The sequence below is a fragment of the Zea mays genome, chromosome 8 (assembly GCF_902167145.1).
Source record: "Zea mays cultivar B73 chromosome 8, Zm-B73-REFERENCE-NAM-5.0, whole genome shotgun sequence".
Lineage (NCBI taxonomy): Eukaryota > Viridiplantae > Streptophyta > Magnoliopsida > Poales > Poaceae > Zea > Zea mays.
The window spans coordinates 156913915-156934303 of record NC_050103.1 but is presented as its reverse complement, the minus strand read 5'-3'; the positions used below and the strand labels follow the sequence as shown (position 1 = coordinate 156934303).

At 46.0% G+C, this 20389-nt stretch overlaps 1 protein-coding gene across 1 annotated transcript; it reads right to left on the bottom strand.

Annotated features, from left to right (window-relative positions):
• Positions 1–6839: 6839 nt before the first annotated feature.
• Positions 6840–8630, bottom strand: LOC103637414 (mitogen-activated protein kinase kinase kinase 17). Its single transcript, XM_008659614.2, has one exon. It carries the CDS (start codon positions 8208–8210, stop codon positions 6840–6842), a length of 1371 nt encoding a protein of 456 aa, XP_008657836.1. The 5' UTR covers positions 8211–8630.
• Between the last annotated feature and the right edge of the window lie 11759 nt (positions 8631–20389).

Genomic DNA, 20389 nt, shown 5'->3' with positions numbered 1-20389 from the left:
TGGCCCATTTATTGAATAAACTCCATGGTGTGTAATGGTGGAGAATACCAATAGTACCACATTGGAAGTCCAAGGGTCTTTTGCCTTGACTTATATGGTGGGATTTATTCCACTTAACTTGAGAAGTCAAGAAATGGACAAAGGCGTGCCACGCGCGCGCGCGCCGCCGCCGCCGGCCGGGCGTGGCGTGGCGTGGTTGTGTTAATTTTTAGCACTCACTAACCGCGTCAGCCGAGTGACCCTGTCTCTTCGTCAGCCAGCCGAGTGACTCTTCTCCTTCAACTGCCGACTTATGGCGTGACTCGGCAAGAGCTGACCGACTCATGACATAACTCGGAGAGCTGGCCGACTCATGACATAACTCGGCTAGAGCTGGCCGACTCTTGGCGTGACTCGGCGACCTTTCTCCTTCAGCTTCCCTCTGCGAGAGGTTAAATAGAGGAGCACCCCTGTCACTCGGTACACGCGAGAAACACTTTCAGAACACAGTCCAGCAGCCGAGTGAGGGTATTTCCATCTCGTGACTCTGCGCGCACAGAGAAGCGAGAGGGCAGGTGCCTCCGGAGCCCTTGCCGTTCGAGACCTTGCACGAGGGATCGGCAATTAGGTTTTTGGGGAGCGTCTACGCGACTGCCCAAAGTCTTCTTCCTGCTGACATGACAAGTGAAGTTGGACAAGGATCTAGATCCTCCGAGCGCATGGCAGGGTATGATCAATTCATCTCCTTACTGTTTTTCATTCTGCAAATTATATATGTTCATACCTGCTGTTTTATTTATAGTCATAAATTTATCCAATCGGTTTTGTCGTATTATATCATGACGTGTCTGATGCCTGATCATACTAGTCATATTGTTGTCTTAATTTTACAGTCATGCTGTTTATGTTGCTATCTGTTTATTTTCAGTTGTTCCTTAATAATACATGTTCCATGTTTATTTGCTTATTATATTTATATGATTCATATGTTTCATGTTCTCTTGATCCATATTGTTATGGATATATTTGAGATAATGATTTCTATGATTAAACATATTTTATATGTCATCATCATAATGTTAATTTATGGAATTAAAATAATACGGAAAATGCCTATATTTCTAACAATCCAAAAACCTAATGTTAGGCATTTTTCTGTCAGAGGTTTTGCTGCTGTGCTAAAGCCTGATCCTTTTGATGGTAAAAACTTCTTGATATGGAAAGCTAAAATGGAATTGTGGCTAACTGCAATGTCTTGTTTTCATGCCGCTGAGGACAAGCCTGCAAACTTACCTCCTGAGGATGAGGCTAAGTTTAAGGCTGAAGACAACCTCTTTCGAGGAGCAGTAATTAGCGCACTGGATACTAAATTCCAGAAAAGCTATATCATCCTTCCCACGGGGAAAGAGCTGTGGGATGCTCTTGTTGGAAAGTTTGGAGTTACTGACGCTGGTAGCGAGCTGTATCTCATGGAGCAGCTGTATGACTACAAGATGGTTGAGAACCGATCTGTAGTGGAACAGGCTCATGAGTTTCAGGCACTAGCTAAGGAACTCGAACTTTTTTCTTGTCCTTTGCCTGACAAGTTTGTGGCTGGCGGTATAATCGCCAAGTTGCCACCTTCTTGGAAGGACTTTGCTACCTCTCTCAAACATAAGAGACAAGAGTTCAATGTGGAAGAGCTCATTGGTACTCTTGATGTTGAGGAAAGGGCTAGAACAAAGGACAGTGGAAAAGGTGTTGAGACCTCTACTGCTAATGTGGTGCAGAAGAGAAACTTTCGCAAGTTTAATAAGAAGAAAAACCAGAACAAACCAGAGAACACGAATAAACCTGTTCATACAGCACAGTTTAAAAAGAAGAACAACAATAACAAGGGAAAGGGAGGTTGCTTTGTCTGTGGCAGTGATCAACATTGGGCAAGAGAGTGCCCTGATCGCAAGTTCACTCAAGACAAGAAATCAGCTCATGTTGTAACCACTGAAACTGAAGGAGGAACATCTGGGTATGGTAATTCTTTACCATTTGTTCTTTCAGTCTGTAATTCACCTGAGTGGTGGATGGACAGTGGTGCAAACATTCATGTGTGTGCTGATGCCTCTATGTTCACTTCCTACCAGGTCGGGAGGTCTGGCGCCTTGTTGATGGGTAATGGGTCGCGTGCTCATGTTCTTGGTGTTGGTACGGTCATTCTGAAGTTTACTTCGGGAAAGACGGTGCCATTGAAGAGCGTGCAACATGTGCCCTCTATCAAGAAGAATCTCGTTAGCGCTTCTATGCTATGTCGAGATGGATACAAAGTTGTTCTTGAGTCTAATAAATGTGTTGTGTCGAAACATGGTACTTTTGTTGGTAAAGGATATGATTGCGGAGGCTTGTTCCGCTTATCACTGCATGATGTGTGTAATAAACTGGTGAATTCTGTTAATTTTTCTGATGAGTCAGATTTATGGCATTCACGGTTTTGTCATGCAAGCTTTGGCTGTCTTATGCGGTTAGCAAATATAAATTTAATTCCTAAATTTAACTTGGTCAAAAAGTCTAAGTGCCATGTGTGTGTTGAATCAAAACAACCCCGCAAGCCTCACAAGGCTGCTGAGGCAAGGAGTTTGGCACCTCTAGAACTTGTTCACTCTGATCTGTGCGAGGTGAATGGAATTTTGACCAAAGGTGGTAAAAGATACTTTCTCACTCTTATAGATGACTCCACTAGATTTTGTTGTGTATCTCTTAAAAACAAAAGATGAAGCGTTCAATTATTTTAAGGCCTATAAAGCTGAAGTTGAGAACCAACTTGAGAGGAAAATAAAACGGTTAAGGTCTGATCGAGGTGGAGAATATTTCTCTAATGTGTTCGATGAGTTCTGCGTGGAACATGGTATTATTCATGAGAGGACACCGCCATTCTCACCACAATCCAATGGGATTGCTGAAAGGAAAAACCGCACTCTAACAGATTTGGTGAATGCCATGTTGAGTACAGCGGGATTATCCAAGGCATGGTGGGGTGAGGCGATTTTGACAGCATGTCATGTCCTGAATAGAGTTCCAACAAAGAACAAAGAGATCACTCCATTTGAGGAATGGGAAAAGAGAAGATTAAATCTCTCATATTTGCGCACTTGGGGTTGCTTGGCTAAAGTGAATGTGCCAATCAACAAAAAGCGTAAACTTGGGCCTAAAACTGTTGATTGTGTATTCCTTGGGTACTCTTTTCACAGCACTGGGTATAGGTTCTTAATTATAAAATCTGATGTGCCTGATATGTATGTTGATACTATCATGGAATCAAGAGACGCAACATTTTTTGAGAATGAGTTTCCCATGAAGAATACACCTAGTGATATAAGTCATGAGACTATAATTCCCCATGAGCACGAACTGTCGATTCCTATAGATCATGCTGAGGATTCCCACGTGCACATCCCTGAGGAGGATGACACTATAGTCACTCGAAAGAGCAAGAGACAGAGGGTTGCAAAATCCTTTGGTAATGACTTTATAGTGTACCTTGTGGAAGACACACCAACTACCATTAGTGAGGCATATTCCTCTCCTGATGCTGACTTATGGAAGGAAGCAGTAAGGAGTGAGATGGAGTCTATTATGTCTAATGGAACTTGGGAGGTCGTTGACCGTCCTTATGGTTGTCAACCTATAGGTTGCAAATGGATCTTCAAGAAAAAGCTTAGGCCTGATGGTACAATTGAGAGGTACAAGGCAAGGCTTGTGGCCAAAGGATATACCCAAAAGGAGGGTGAAGATTTCTTTGATACCTACTCACCAGTGGCTCGATTGACTACAATTCGCACATTAGTAGCCGTGGCAGCCTCTTATGGTCTTATCATTCATCAGATGGATGTTAAGACAGCTTTCCTAAATGGAGAGTTGGATGAGGAGATCTATATGGATCAGCCAGAAGGGTTTATTGCGGATGGTCAAGAGAACAAGGTGTGCAGGTTGATAAAATCATTGTATGGCCTAAAACAAGCACCTAAGCAATGGCATGAAAAGTTTGATAATACTCTTACAACAGCTGGCTTTGTTGTAAATGAATCTGACACGTGTGTATACTATCGGTATGGTGGGGGTGAGTCTGTTATGCTGTGTCTTTATGTTGATGACATTTTGATCTTTGGATCAAATCTCAATGTGATTGAGGAAGTTAAAAATCTTCTATCGAGCAATTTCGAGATGAAAGATTTGGGAGAGGCTGATGTCATTCTAAACATCAAGCTTGTTAGAGAAGCTGATGGTGGGGTAACTTTGTTACAATCCCATTATGTGGGAAAGGTATTGAGTCGCTTTGGTTTTAGTGACTGTGATCCTGCTCCAACACCTTATGACCCCAGTGTGCTATTAAGAAAGAATCGGAGAATAGCAAGGGATCAATTGACATACTCCCAGATCATTGGCTCGCTCATGTACCTTGCAAGTGCAACAAGGCCAGACATCTCTTATGCTGTGAGTAAGCTAAGTCGGTTTGTGTCGAAACCAGGAGATGATCACTGGCGTGCTCTTGAGAGAGTGTTGCGGTATTTGAAAGGTACTATGACATACGGTATTCATTATACCGGAAACCCAAAAGTGCTGGAAGGCTATTGTGATGCCAACTGGATTTCTGATGCTGATGAGCTTTATGCCACAAGCGGATATGTGTTTCTGTTTGGAGGTGGCGCTGTTTCCTGGAAGTCTTGCAAGCAGACTATCTTAACGAAGTCTACAATGGAAGCAGAACTCGCAGCATTAGACACTGCTGGGGCTGAGGCCGAGTGGCTTCGTGATTTCCTATTGGACTTACCGGTAGTTGAAAAACCGATACCGGCTATTTCCATGAACTGTGACAACCAAACGGTGATTACAAAGGTTAACAGTTCTAGGAATAACATGAAGTCTACAAGGCATGTTAAGAGGAGATTGAAATCTGTCAGAAAGTTGAAAAACTCCGGAGTTATAACTGTGGATTATGTCCACACATCAAATAATCTGGCAGATCAATTCACTAAGGGTCTATCACGCAATGTGATAGAAAGTGCATCGAGGGAAATGGGTATGAGACCCATGTGAGATCTACTCTAGTGGTAACCTGCTCTATGTGATCGGAGATCCCGTGAAGTAGAGTGGAGAAACAAGCTAGGAGTAGATTGTGAGGAAAGATCCCTTCTTTAACTCATTTCTGATGCACATCTTTCCTATCTGTAAGGCAGGATGGTTTTTACCTTAATGTATTCCAAGAGTCTTATAAAGGTGAGATGTTGTCCTACAGAACATCTTCTGAGGAATACACCTATATGAGTCAGACTGCTAGTCACAGTCTATGGGATTTGGGTAATCCCTAAATACTCATGAAAGGCACTGAAGTGTGACTTATATGCTTCTAAACAGCGGGAATACCCTTCTGCAGCCTAGTATCAGCAAAGGATTTGAGTGAATCTTAATTCGCACAAAACTGTCAATTCAAGGCACAGTCCATTGTTCAGTTGTGAATAAGTGAAACTCTTATTCTAGATGGATGTTCAACTTAACAGTCTCCATCGAAACACTGGTATATCAAAGGATTGTGATTCTGATACTTCATCATTACAAACCCTAGAGTTTGGTGGGGATTGTTGGATCTTTTATGGGCTTGGCCCATTTATTGAATAAACTCCATGGTGTGTAATGGTGGAGAATACCAATAGTACCACATTGGAAGTCCAAGGGTCTTTTGCCTTGACTTATATGGTGGGATTTATTCCACTTAACTTGAGAAGTCAAGAAATGGACAAAGGCGTGCCACACGCGCGCGCGCGCACCGCCGCCGCCGCCGGCGGCCGGGCCGGGCCGGGCGTGGCGTGGCGTGGCGTGGCGAGGCGAGGCAGGCAGGCAGGCAGGCAGGCGAGCGGGCGTGGTGTGGTTGTGTTAATTTTTAGCACTCACTAACCGCGTCAGCCGAGTGACCCTGTCTCTTCGTCAGCCAGCCGAGTGACCCTTCTCCTTCAGCTGCCGACTTATGGCGTGACTCGGCAAGAGCTCGCCGACTCATGACATAACTCGGCTAGAGCTGGCCGACTCTTGGCGTGACTCGGCGACCTTTCTCCTTCAGCTTCCCTCTGCGAGAGGTTAAATAGAGGAGCACCCCTGTCACTCGGTACACGCGAGAAACACTTTCAGAACACAGTCCAGCAGCCGAGTGAGGGTATTTCCATCTCGTGACTCTGCGCGCACAGAGAAGCGAGAGGGCAGGTGCCTCCGGAGCCCTTGCCGTTCGAGACCTTGCACGAGGGATCGGCAATTAGGTTTTTGGGGAGCGTCTACGCGACTGCCCAAAGTCTTCTTCCTGCTGACATGACAAGTGAAGTTGGACAAGGATCTAGATCCTCCGAGCGCATGGCAGGGTATGATCAATTCATCTCCTTACTGTTTTTCATTCTGCAAATTATATATGTTCATACCTGCTGTTTTATTTATAGTCATAAATTTATCCAATCGGTTTTGTCGTATTATATCATGACGTGTCTGATGCCTGATCATACTAGTAATATTGTTGTCTTAATTTTACAGTCATGCTGTTTATGTTGCTATCTGTTTATTTTCAGTTGTTCCTTAATAATACATGTTCCATGTTTATTTGCTTATTATATTTATATGATTCATATGTTTCATGTTCTCTTGATCTATATTGTTATGGATATATTTGAGATAATGATTTCTATGATTAAACATATTTTATATGTCATCATCATAATGTTAATTTATGGAATTAAAATAATACGGAAAATGCCTATATTTCTAACAGACGACGACGTCGAGGGCGCGTATTTTTCGACCCATGCACGTGCGTGCGGGCGTTGCGTGTGGAGCCGCCGACCGCGTACCGTTCAAAGGCATATAAGCAGAGCAGAGAGTGTCCTCGTGACCAGGGGAATCGAACAGAGAGAGCAAGCATCACAGCGAAAATTTGTGGGAACCCATAACTTTATTGCATTAAAGACTAGATTACAAGGTACTAGCTGACAGGAGAGCGCATGACAGTCGGAACTCGAACAGTGTTTCTCATGGCGCCCAGCCGAAGCATCAGCTGCTGGAACTGGAACTGGAACACCGCCGCCACCGAACGGCACGTCCTCTGCTTCCAGCCCATCATCACTGGGTAGACCGCCGCCGCCGACATCCATCTCCCCACCTGGCACCGCCACCAGGACGCTGGACGCTTTGCCTGGCGCGCCGCAGTGCTCGCCGAGCACGTCGATCCATCCGCCCTCGCCGTCCCAGTCGGGCAAGGCCCCGGCGGAGCACGCCAGTGACTCGATCCTCTCCGACGCGCTCCCTGACGCATCGTCCGCTTCGTCCTCGCACTCTGTTTCGGACTCCCAGAACGCGGCGTCCAGAGCGCTCTTGGGAGACGGCCGCGGGGCCTTGTCGTCGTGGCGGGCCAACGCCACGAACGGGTGCTCCAGGAGCCGCGCGGCGGTCCACCGGTCGGCGGCGTCTCTGGCGAAGCAGCGGGCCAGGAAGTCCCCGGCCTCCGGCGACAGCCAGGCCGGCACCTCCGGCACGGCGTCCGTGTACGCGATCCGGTGGACCGCCGCGAGGGCGCCGCCAGCGCCACCCATGCCGCCGAACGGGGCGCGGCCGGTGGCCATCTCGACGACGGTGCAGCCGAGCGCCCAGACGTCGGCGGGGGGGCCCTGGTCCTCCCCGCGAGCCACCTCGGGCGCCATGAACGCCGGCGTGGCGCCGACGATCGGCCGGCGCGCGGAGCCGGAGCCGGAGCCGGACAGCGCCCTGGCGCAGCCGAAGTCGGCGAGCATGGCGCGGCCTCCGGCGCCGACCAGCACGTTCCGCGCCTTGACGTCGCCGTGCACGACGGAGCGGGCGTGGAGGTACGCCAGCCCCCGCAGCACGTCGGCTGCGAACGCGCGGACGGCGCGCTCCCCGAGGGAGCCCCCGCTCCGGGCCACCTCGTCGGCGAGCGACCCGCCGGGGGCGTACTCGAGGAAGAGCTGGTACGACGACCCCTCCTCCGCCGCCTCCGCCGCCTCGCCGCCGCCGAAGCAGCGCACGACGTGCGGCGAGCGCAGCCCGGCCAGCACCGCGTGCTCCCGCCTGAGCGCCGCCGCGCCGCTCGCGCCGGCCGACTTGACCGCGACCAGCTCCCCCGACGCGGCGTCCCACGCCAGCGACACCACGGCGCCCGACGCGCCGCGCCCCAGCGTCCGCAGCCTCCCGCTCACGGCGACCGCCGCCATGGCTCTCTGTTCTGTTCTGTTCTCCTTTGCGATGTGCTTGCTGGTGGCCTGAGCTGGAATTGTGAGCCTGTCGAATACTATGTGGGTGTGGGTGAGTTACGAGCGTTTGTTTATATACAAAGCTGGGGCAAGGAGAAGGCGAGGCGGAGTAAATTTGGACGGGAGGGAAAATGAGTAGTTTAGTTAGGGCTTGTTCGGTTAGCTCTAAATCCATGTGGATTGTGTGGGATTGGATGAGTTTGAATCCCAAACAAGTCAAACTTCTTCTCAATTTTTTCCAATCCCATCCAATCCATGTGTATTGGGAATAACCGAACAAGCCCTTAAACGGCTGTTTGGTGTGCGTCAAAGGCTCAAGTTGGGTGGGGGCGTGGGTGACGGGTCGCGTCCCGCCCACGCGCGGCAATAGGACGGCGTGTGCTTGCGGGTGGGAACGCGCCGCGCGGGCGAGCGCGACTCGTGCGGCTAATTAACGAGGGCCTGCGGTGCGGGCGCCAGCCTCCCGCGCCTGACCATCCCCTCCCCTCCCTCCTCAGCTAGCTTTGCCGCTACCGGCGCGGCGTCAACCCTTTCCGCGCGCGTCACGCTCTCCCTCTCTCCAGATTTTTGTGCTGCGTTTTCTAAATTGCCTCGTGTTACAGAGGCCTAATCTGAGATCCGAAAAGCGACATGCCTGGTTTGGAGGAGGCCCGGTCGAGATGGCTATCGCACGCCAACGATCGGTATTACAAAGCCTATTTGTGTTGAAAACCCAGCACCAGTATAGTATTAGAAAGTCTAATCCTGTAAACGGCATCGCGCCCCCTGCTGCGCGTGTTCCTCGTGCTATTAGACGTACGCGTGTGCAGGTGTGCTAGAGACTGCGCTTTTTACTCGGCACCAAAAAAAAACAGGTAGTATGAAACACGAGCTGCGCGCTTAACTAATCGGCGGATGCACCGGCCGATCCAGGAGGATCGTGTAAAGTAAACCAGGTCCGGTGCAGTACAGCAGCACCGGGGTCGAGACTGGACGTGTGTTGTAACGGCCGACCGAACCAGCGCAAGCTGCGTCGTGGCCCAGGTCTCCATCACACACACGCGCGCACACAGACGAGGCGATACGGTGCGAAAGCGAGGACGGTCCAGCGGCCGTAGCACGGTTGGTGATCGGGACGACGGGTGCCGCCGGGAGCGGGAGCCTGACCGATCCCCCGCCCCCCTCTCTCCGAAGTAAAACGTGGCCGCCGTCGAGGTCAACGCGTGCTCCTATATAAAAAGGGCGCTGGCTGGGCGTTGACACTTTGGGCCCGCGAACAGAATTACTCGCCAGACAGCAGCGTTCGCTGCACCAAACCCACCGGGCCATCTTCGGTTGGAGTTGGAGCAGGCAGGTAGGTAGGCAGGCGCTTGACTTGGAGTACTAGCGTTCGTCGGTTACACCAGATACCCCCAGCCCCACACATCCCCACTACTCTGTACCCCAACGACATGCTGACGTAGTTCCACCACAGGACTCTGACGACATCAGATCGGGGACAAACAAGAGGGCTTCACAGAATCACAGGTCCGTCGAAACGACCGGTTCTGTTCCTGCAGGAGGACCAGTAGTAGTAGTAGATGATCCGACTCCGACTGGGTAACAGCAAGCAAGCACAAGCTGTCTGCTCTCTGCTCATGCCAGTTGCCAATGTAACGAGTTCCGGTCCGCGCGAGGCGTCCACACGCTGTCGTGTTCGTGTCTCCACTAGCTGCAGTTCCAGGCCGTGCAGCGCATTGAAACCCTGCCCTGGACAGCCTGGTGGTGGCCGCTCTCGCACCGGTGGTCTTTGCTCTGTTTTCGTCTCTCTTTTTTTTATAGGCCGCGCAGCGTTAGACAACACCGGCTTCCGTGGAGCGCATTGAAATCTGAAAGCCTGCACTTGACAGGTGGCGCTTTTCCGTGCTTGTTTTTTTTTTTGCTCCAAATAATGCTGATAGCTAGCTTAGGTGGGCTGTGCCCGTGCGTGCCGTGCCAATCCGACGACAGACAACCCCTGTGCGGCGCCTGGCCAGATTTATTCGTTCGGCAGCGGCGGGGGAGCTTGAGCCGATCGGGCAGGGTTTGGCCCCAAGCCACACCTCCGAGAGCGCGACCTGCCTATCTGCCTGCCTGTCTGCCCCCACGTTTGCCGACGCGTATAGGATCTGGTGAGCGACCAGAGTTTTTTTTCAGCCGGCATGTATGCACATGAACCGAACACCTGCCTTGACATCTGACGAGTCTCACGTTGCTGCGCTGAACTCGGCGCCCTGTTGAGTTTGTGATCCAAATTCTGAAGAAGGCGACCAAGTTGGCGAGCGAAGCAGAGCATTGGATATCCCCCGCGGTACGGATCGTTTTAGGGTTCCACTGCTTGTCATTTGATCAATTGTTCACCATCCACTGCTATCGATAAGAAAACTCCAATTGAGGTTTGGTCTGGTTCCCCCTTATGATTATTCTCAGTTGAGAGTGTTTGGTTGTACTGCATATGCACATGTTGATAATGGTAAACTTGAGCCTAGAGCAATTAAGTGTGTTTTCTTGGGTTATGGATCTGGTGTTAAAGCATATAAATTGTGGAATCCTGATACACAGAAGGCATTTTTTAGTAGAAACGTTGTGTTCAATGAATCTGCTATGTTTCCTTCGGTTGTATCTACCAGTGCTACTAACCAGAATTCTGAGTCTATCAGTGTGCAGGTGGAGCACGGGGGGATGTTGATGATCATGCTCCACCATCTGCTGAACCTGCTGAAAATTCTGTTTCTGAAATTTCATCACCTGTTGTGGAGTCTCATCCCCAGTCTCTTGCTGAAGGCCGAACTAGGAGGCAGATAGTTCGGCCCCAAAGACTGATTCAAGAGTGCAATATTGCTTTTGCTTTAGCTGTTGCTGAAGAAGTTGATAATGTTCAGGAACCATTGAATTATTCAGAAGCTATATTGTGTACTGATAGTGAAAAGTGGATGGGTGCTATGCATGAAGAAATGGAGTCTCTTGATAAGAATGGCACTTGGGAACTAGCTCGGCTGCCTTCTGGTAAAAAGGCAATTAAGTGCAAATGGATCTTCAAAAGAAAAGAATGTATGACTCCAAAAGAGCCTCCGCGCTTTAAAGCAAGGCTAGTTGCAAAAGGTTTTAGTCAGATTCCAGGAATTGATTACTCTGATGTCTATTCTCCTGTTGTCAAGCATAGTTCAATTCATACCTTTCTTAGTCTTGTTGCTGTACATGACTATGAGCTTGAACAGTTAGATGTGAAAACTGCTTTCTTACATGGTGATTTGGAGGAGGACATTTATATGGACCAGCCAGAGGGGTTCATTGTTCCTGGAAAAGAAGACTATGTGTGCAGGTTGAAGAAGTCCTTATATGGTCTGAAACAATCTCCCAGACAATGGTATAAGAGGTTTGATTCATTTATGCTTTCTAAGGGCTTTCAGAGGTCTCAATATGATAGTTGTGTTTATCTAAAATTTGTTAATGGATCACCTACATATTTGCTGCTATATGTTGATGATATGTTGATTGCTGCCAAGAGCATGAAGGAAATCACTGCTTTAAAGGCACAGCTTAGTAGCGAATTTGATATGAAGGATCTGGGTGCTGCAAAGAAAATCCTTGGCATAGAGATAGTCAGGGATAGGAAGTCTGGACTGCTGTACTTGAGCCAGAAGAATTATATTGAGAAGGTCCTTCGTCGTTTCAACATGCAAAATACTAAACCTGTGAGTACTCCGTTGGCTCCTCATTTTAAACTGTCTGCTAAACAGTGTGCTGAAACTGATGCTGAGCTTGAATATATGTCAAAAGTTCCATACTCTAGTGCTGTTGGGTCACTCATGTATGCTATGGTTTGTTCTCGTCCTGATTTGTCTCATGCTATGAGCGTTGTTGCTAGATACATGTCTAATCCTGGTAAAGAGCATTGGAAAGCTGTTCAGTGGATTTTTAGATATCTACGTGGTTTTTCTAGTGCTTGTTTATGTTTTGGTAAATCTGGAGATGGTCTGATTGGCTATGTTGATTCAGATTATGGTGGTGATTTAGACAGGAGGAGATCTCTTTCAGGTTATGTCTTTACTATTGGAGATTGTGCTGTGAGTTGGAAAGCTCGTTTACAGGATACTATTGCTTTGTCTACCACAGAAGCTGAGTATATGGCAATTGCAGAAGTTACTAAGGAAGCCTTATGGTTGAAAGGTATATATTCAGAGCTATGTGGAATTAAGTCTTGCATTACCATCTATTGTGATAGCCAGAGTGCCATTCATCTCACCAAAGATCAGATGATTACTGAGAAATCCAAACATATTGATATTCGTTATCACTTCATTCGTGATATCATTGATAAAGGGTTGGTGAAGGTATGCAAGATCAGTACTGATAATAATCCAGCTGATATGATGACGAAGCATGTTTCTGTTGCTAAAACTTAGTTTATGGTCAAACTCAGTTGATATTATAAATTAGCCCTTAGTGGCTGTTGGCGCCGGCAAGATGATGATGCATTTGTTTACTGGCCTTCCCGCGGCCCAGGGACGCCTGGGGGGTGCGGGGAGCGGAGCCTCCCGCGGTACGGATCGTTTTAGGGTTTCACCTCTATAAATATCTTTGTAAGCCGCAGGAGATATCTATCTCAATTGTAAATCTCCTGCGATCTGTAACCACCCAAAAATAGTGAGAAGTTGCCGGCCGGCGCCCGTGGTTTTTTCCCCTTCACTTTGGAGGGGTTTTCCACGTTAAATCCGTGTCTTCTCTGTGATTGATCCTATTTGTGTCGCATTCATTTATAACACGCCCGACTGTGAATTCAACAGCTCACACGCCGATGTGCAAGCAGCTGGGGCGAGGGCGAGTCCACTGGTTCGGTACGGAGTAGTATACAAATTTTGGAGCAGGTCAACCGTTCCGACATCTCCGTGAATGCTTGGTCTTTTCCTGCCGCGGGTTTACTGTATATATTAGGCACGTTGACTTGTGAGCAATGTCAACGAACGATAGGACAAATGGTGGCTGACGAACGAACGAACGAAACGATGCAGGGGAGATGCATTGCCGACGCATCGGTCAGTCAGTCAGGTCGATCGGCATGGTTTTTGATTTGATTAATTCCGAGCAGGAAACTTACGCTGTGAAGCACACGTCACGTTGACGGCGCATCTCCAGTGACAAGTAGCTAGTTCCATGCTTGGAAAAGCGTCCGTGTTTGTGTGGAATTGGAATGACATCGCACCCACCCACCACCATCTATCAACTCCCAGTGCTCCGCTGCAGACGATGTGTGAAGAGGCAGCGCGCGCGCAAGCACGACAGTAAACTAACTCCGACGAAACAGGAGTGTGTGCCGGTGTTTTTCCTTGTTACTCCCCTCAGGCGTTGACGTTTATCTTTACCAGCTTAGCAGCGAGTTATGAGCAACCTCTAATTCTCTGTCCGTGCTGAATCGTCCGGGACAGTTTCAGTCCAGTTCTGGTCCTCAACCAACGAGCTAGTTTTTTTTTGGTTCTTTCTGAGCTTCAACACGACAACACATAACGGTCCAACTACAAACCACTAGTACCATAATAAAAAAAAACTAGTTTAGTTTGCTTTCTTATCCTCAGGCGCTGAAAACTACTGTGTGTTTTCGCTTTAGCTCCGGCTATATAAAGGCATATCGAACACTTTCACCCGGCCGGGGGCGTGTCAAAAGAAGAAGAAGAAAAAAGCAACCCCATCACTCGCCAATAAAAAAATATTCTAGATTCCTTGCGAGACTCAAAGATGGCCTTGAACTGCTTGAATTGAAACGTCGAGCCTGGCGTTGTCGTTGACACCGGATTGGCCGAGCTTTGCTGCGCGGAGTCAACCTCGCGGGACTAGAATAAACTTCCAAGGAGCAAAGGAAAGAGAGAACCGTCGCATGCCAAGTCAAATTATGATGGACTATCTCATTCCTTAATCCTTAAACAAACACACGTTCTATCGATAGGCCGGCGACGCGCGACGTGACGGCAGCGAGCTACTTTTTCTCCGACCTCTCGCCACAGGAGTGGACAGCTTGGGAGATGAAGTTCTTGCTATGGCTTTCCATGGTACCATCCTGATTGCAATTGAAACACCATCACTATCCACTAGCGTGCATAATAGTATAATTAAACGCAACTGGATCACGGCTCATTTATTACCTGCCGGGGGCGACCGAAGCTCGATCGGGTCGCTGAGCCCTTGAGGATGCGGCAGTTCAGCAGCCAGCCCGCTTTTGGTTGGAGCTACGGGGCTGCGCGCGGCAGGTATTGCCGCCTGAGTCAACAAGGCATTGAGCCTGCATCCAGCCAGAGGCTCACCCGTGGTGGCTTTTGAAAGTCGAAAAGCTACCTATGTCGATGAAATGTAGTACGCTATTTTTTACCCCGAGGCTAAGACGAGATATGTATGGAATACGGATCAGCAGTTGGAGCAGGTCATCCATTCACCATGGCATAAAGCTTGAATATGCCCACGCAAGCTTGGACCGGATTCTAAATGTATTTGTTCCATTTCACAGGCTTTAGGATCTTGTAATCATCTAAATAGAAAAGCTTAGAATAAAACTATCTGCCATTTTATTGTTCCTCCGAAACTTCAGTTCTGATTCCGTCTGGACCGAGGCAATATCAGAATAAGATGCCAACCATGTCTAGCTGGATCATTAGTTTCCTTTTCCTCGCTAAGTGCCTGCTGGGTCAAATAGTTTTCCAGGGATCTTACGACAGACGTTGTTGTTCCCTATTTTTTTTTCAAGGATTTCCATTTTTTCAAGAGAAATTAGTACAGTAATCTCTTGAAAAAATACAGTTCCTAAACTAACCCTGAAATGGATTTTTAGGGATTTTTAGAACAGAACTCTAGTATGCATTGCTCGTTTAAGCAACCGTTTAGTTAGATCAGACGCTGCACTACTCGATCTGGTATATTCTTAATGTTTAGTCGACTGATTATCCTATCTAAGGGGTGTTTGGTTTGTAGGGACTAATGTTTAGTCCCTTCATTTTATTCCTTTTTAGTCTATAAATTGTTAAATATAGAAACTAAAATAAAGTTTTAGTTTCTATATTTGTTAATTTTGGAACTAAAATGGAATAAAATGTAGGGGCTAAACATTAGTCCCTACAAACCAAACACCCCCTAAATAGTTGTCTCATCAGTTTAGATTGACCCGTTTAGCTTGAAGGATGATTGGACGACGTGTAACCAACTGCTTATATAACGTTTTAAAAAAAGCATTGTTCGTACTATAGAATTCCCTATTGTTAGGTTCTTCTAATAATAAAGTACTATCATTATTTTTTTTATTTGACGCTGGCTAGTGCAATTTTACACTAACCAACGTCAACTATAAAAAACGGAGGGAGTATCCGTTTAGGTGTTTCATTATAGGAGATAACCGAAAAAGACTTAATTACTTGCAGGAATTAGGAACCCAGCATGCAGTGCAGTCTAACGCATTTCACCCTACAAAATTCCAACCAGACAATCACTTATTTATAACCAAGAAAAAAAAAGAGTATATGTGCCGTAAAAAGTGGCTGCTCGAAGGGATTTCCTCGGACCAAAAATTGATCCCGAAGCAAGCAAAACCTCATGCTCACGAAGCCAAGCCTTGCCAATTGCTGGTAGGCACGATTAGCACAGACAAACGGGCCAAATGGGCTGTCCGCCTGTCCTGTACGCGCCTCTGTGGACAATGGCCCATTCTTTGCCCTCAGGACTTACCGACTTAGCCATGTCCGTCAACGGGCCCAAGATAAGATCGTCGAAAAGGCCGAAACACTATGGAGGTAAAAAAAACCGGGCTATATCATCTGCTAGCATTTTCCCCTATATATATATATATATATATATATATATATATATATATATATATATATATATATATATATATATATATATATATATATATATATATATATATATATAGTATTAGGAGCCCTGGGCTTCCATTAATGCAGGGAGCCCCTGCCAGTTTAGTTGTGCCGGGCGCGGGTCGACGTGGCAGGTGGTCCGAGTACCGCGCACATGCACCGATTGAAGGTGGGGCGTACGTGCGCACCCCCTATTACCATTTATGCATCCGTTTCATTCAAATTACGTATGCATAAACAAGTAACTGACACGGTGTGCGCGCATGCTCCGCGCGGGTATTCCGGCTTCGTGGTCACGACCCACGATGTAGTTGGCCGCGTTTATACTTGCATATTATGACTCCAACCGTTTCATAAATTTACACGTCGATGCGGCTTGGTCGGGTGTGGTGTAGTATTTGGGATTTATGATTGTATACTTCGATGTTAACAACTACATATCATTTTGGGATTTATTATATTACGCACTTTGGCGTGGGTCTTGATTAATTATTTTTTTGTAAACTGTTTACGATACTTTACACAGCTATTTATGCTTCTTATGATCACGCAGTTACCAAACCTTCACCCTGACTGTGCGCTGACTAGTGGACCCACAGTCCCTCGCCGCTCCCCCGCGGGCCGACCGAGCTAATAATTCAGCTCGGGTCCACCCACAACAGACAACAGACACAAACCCTAAAAAAATCAGTTCCTCCCCGTCGCCGTCATTCGCTCCTGCGATCGCCATCGACGACCCCGCCCCCACCTCTTCCACCGCCGTAATCTCCGCTGTTCATCGATTCACCGCCGTCGTTCTCCTTCCCTGGTTCGTTTCCCCTATCATTCTTTCGAGTTCCCCCATTCTTTTACATAGTTAAGTCGCTAATGTCCATCAGCTTCGCCCCGCCCCTTCTACATCCCTTCAATTGATTCGAAATTAATTGAATCGCCTCATTATATGTAGTATCCGATAATGCCTTCCAATTTTTTCAATTGCATATTTGTTACAATCTGTTCATTTTTATATAGGTACTGAGTGTTGTTTATAAACACAATATATTTTTTTTACAATAGCAATCAATAGATTAGTGATGTTATTGTACTGTGTTATTATTGTTGTTTCTGATACTTATACTACACATATTTTTATTAATTATATTGCATAGTAAACATCATATAACATATTACACATACACCAGCCTGCGCCATTCTTGTCGTTATATTATCTCCCATCATGTCTCTTACATCATTCCTGTCGCCCTGTATCAGGCAAGTTTCTCATACTTTCCATTCACGAAAACTTATAACTCAGTATATCATTTAAAATACACGGCTATTACAATTAATATATTAATTACCTGTATTCCTTCGCCATCACTAGTACTATCATCACCTTCAATATCTGGCTCCAACCGTGAAAGTAGCAAAAGCAGTTCATCCATCATCTCCAGGGCTCTATCATATCCAGCCTTTGAAAGACTTGCATGATGTACTACTTTCATTGACTTTTTAAGCAACATCTTCTGCCTATATGATTTAGTCTCACCGTCTTTACCCTTCAAATTCTTATCATCCCTTGAAAAAGTCACATCTTGTATAGCAGAGTAGGTGTATCTCTGAAGGATGTATTCCGAAGGTATTCGATCAATTTGAAGATGCATAAATGTTCGTAAAAGATGCACACAAAGCAGACCTACAACAAAGCATGTAAAAAATGTCTTACTTTATGTTCACTCATTATAATTGAACATTTTGATTCACCAATTACGCAATATTACATACCTGTATGCTCCCAATGCTTGCATTCACATTCATACTTTCCAGCATTTACATCAGCAATTACTTTGAATTGGTGTTGCCCCCACACAATCTTATTTGACCTTGAAGTATGCTGAACCACCCATTCATTCACACCACCATCTGGATCATGTGATATCTTGTATGCAGTAGCATATTTTAAAGACTCGTGAAACTTATTCATTACAGCCCTTGTGTATGTCCTCGCTACACGTATCTCAAACATATACAATGTATTTGTTTCTTTTTGACCCTACAGTAGACAAAATTATACATTATAACACCGTTCGTTAAATATTATGATATAATAATATTCTATGTACTCACCATGCATCCTAGTGCCTCTTTTGCCTCTTTCATCTTCCTACTATGTAGAAGCTTCAACATTTGCTTGGCGAATTGATGTAGTGGCGTGTTTGCATCGACATGAGCACTTTTGACGAGTTTGTTCATGCTCTCGCTACGCTGTGTAGAGACCATCAACCCACAATAATCATGTTTAAAAAAAGCTGGTATCCAATCTTTACGAATTTCATACATTCTGGAAAGACTGATGTTATCATGTAGATGGAAATCATCAATCAGCATTGCCCAGGCAGTCTCAAACTCAGTTACAGTTAAAGGATGATGTATTATAGATTGGAACCTTGTTTTGAAATCCTCTTCCTCAAATCTAGCGTACAACTCGTTCAAATACGGCATATACCTGTTCTGAACATGCCACAAACACAAACGATGGATTGTGTTTGGAAATACCCTGCCTAGTGCAACTGGCATTGCTGGATCTTGATCTGAAATCATATATTTTCACAACATTATGCAACACATTACCAACTATAATTACTTTCAATACAACCACAGTAGAACGTAATAATTGTTTAGCTTATGAATCATACCTGTAAGCATTACTCGTGGTCCTTCAGCTCCCATGCATGTTTTGAATGCATTGAAAACCCACTCGAATGTGTCTACAGTTTCGTCACCCAACAATGTGAAACCAAATACGGTGCACTGCAGATGGTGGTTACAACCAACAAACATCCCCAGGGGTTTGTCATATAGATTTGTCTTATGAGTTGTATCAAAGGTAACTGCATCTCCAAAGTCAATGTAATCTGCTTGCTGGCTAGCATGGGACCAAAAAATGCTCAAAATCTTTCCTTCTTGGTCTAGTTGGAAGTCAGAGAAAAACTGTGGGTTATCTTTTTTACACAATGCAAAAAAGATAGCAGTTTAGACACATCATTGGTATTTCTTTCTCTTTGTCGTGCTTTCTTCCTGTGAACATTACACAATATGCCATAGTCAATACACACACAACATCATTATGTCATTATATCAGTGTAAATAACAAAATGACTTACAGGTTGATCATGTCTTGTGTAGTTAACGGTACATTCTCTGGTCCACCATGCATTTCTGAAACAAAATCCATAATACAGTGTTGCGGAATCCTGCTTTCTTGCATCGCACTAAGGAACTCCATGTATTCTGGATCATGTGTCTTGTTGCACTGTAACTGATTCTTTTCTGTATCCTTTCTGAAGAACTCATGATTATGTTCCAAATGAATAAGATCAATCCGCACTGAAATGATATTCTCTTTGGCATCGTCATAGATTTTTTTAAGTTTCATTCCAGCTCTGCATTGTGTTCTTTTGGAAATTGTATTTCGCACTTTTGGAGTACCATTTCCTCTTTCGGCACGCTTGCCTTCCATTGAACAATTCAACCACTTGCAATTTTTTCTCTCCCTATATCTCTTCAATGGAAATCCAACTTCATATGCATATCGGCTATAAAATTTGTACGCCTCGTCCACATTACTAAATGTCATACCCACCTTCGGTACCAATCGTTGATCTATACTATCATCCTATTCAATTAATGGAGTCGTCATGCAGTGCACAAATATAAAAAAAAGCTTCTAGCACGGCGAATTTCTAGGACTTCATAAATTGCACGGACTGTATAAATAATACATGTGTATTCGGTGTAATCATAACTTGCACGGAAATTGTATAACATAATACATGGGTATTCCTTTGAACTTACATGGCTTTGGAGAATGTGTGGTGTGTCCTGCTCATGTTCACCAATTGTCCGCATGGGTATCCGCTGACTTGTTCCCATCAAACTTTGATGAACTGTGTTGCCTTCTTCAACAATTCCTGGCGCCGGTAACGCAGCCGGTGGAGTTACAACATTCCGGCCATCGCTCGTACAGGGTGTCGTCATCGCCGTCTCCTTTGTGTATGCCCTAACTCTTCGATAGCTATGAACAAAAGCTGCGGCGGTTGTGTGTAGGTCGTTTTTTTTCACCTTCTATACTCGCCTAAACCGTCCTGGCCTATATTCATGGCATGATCCAATCTCCTGCGCGATTTGCTGCGCAGTTTGCATGTCGCGAGATTTACGTGAGCTATCCGTTACGATTACATGACCATTGTGTTACATTTCCATAATCATGCATCACCCCATCGTGCGACCGCCCCACGTTCCCGATCGACG

Bases quoted from the DNA above. Each gene is read 5' to 3' on its own strand.
- LOC103637414 (XM_008659614.2), bottom strand. From the start codon at position 8,210: ATGGCGGCGGTCGCCGTGAGCGGGAGGCTGCGGACGCTGGGGCGCGGC.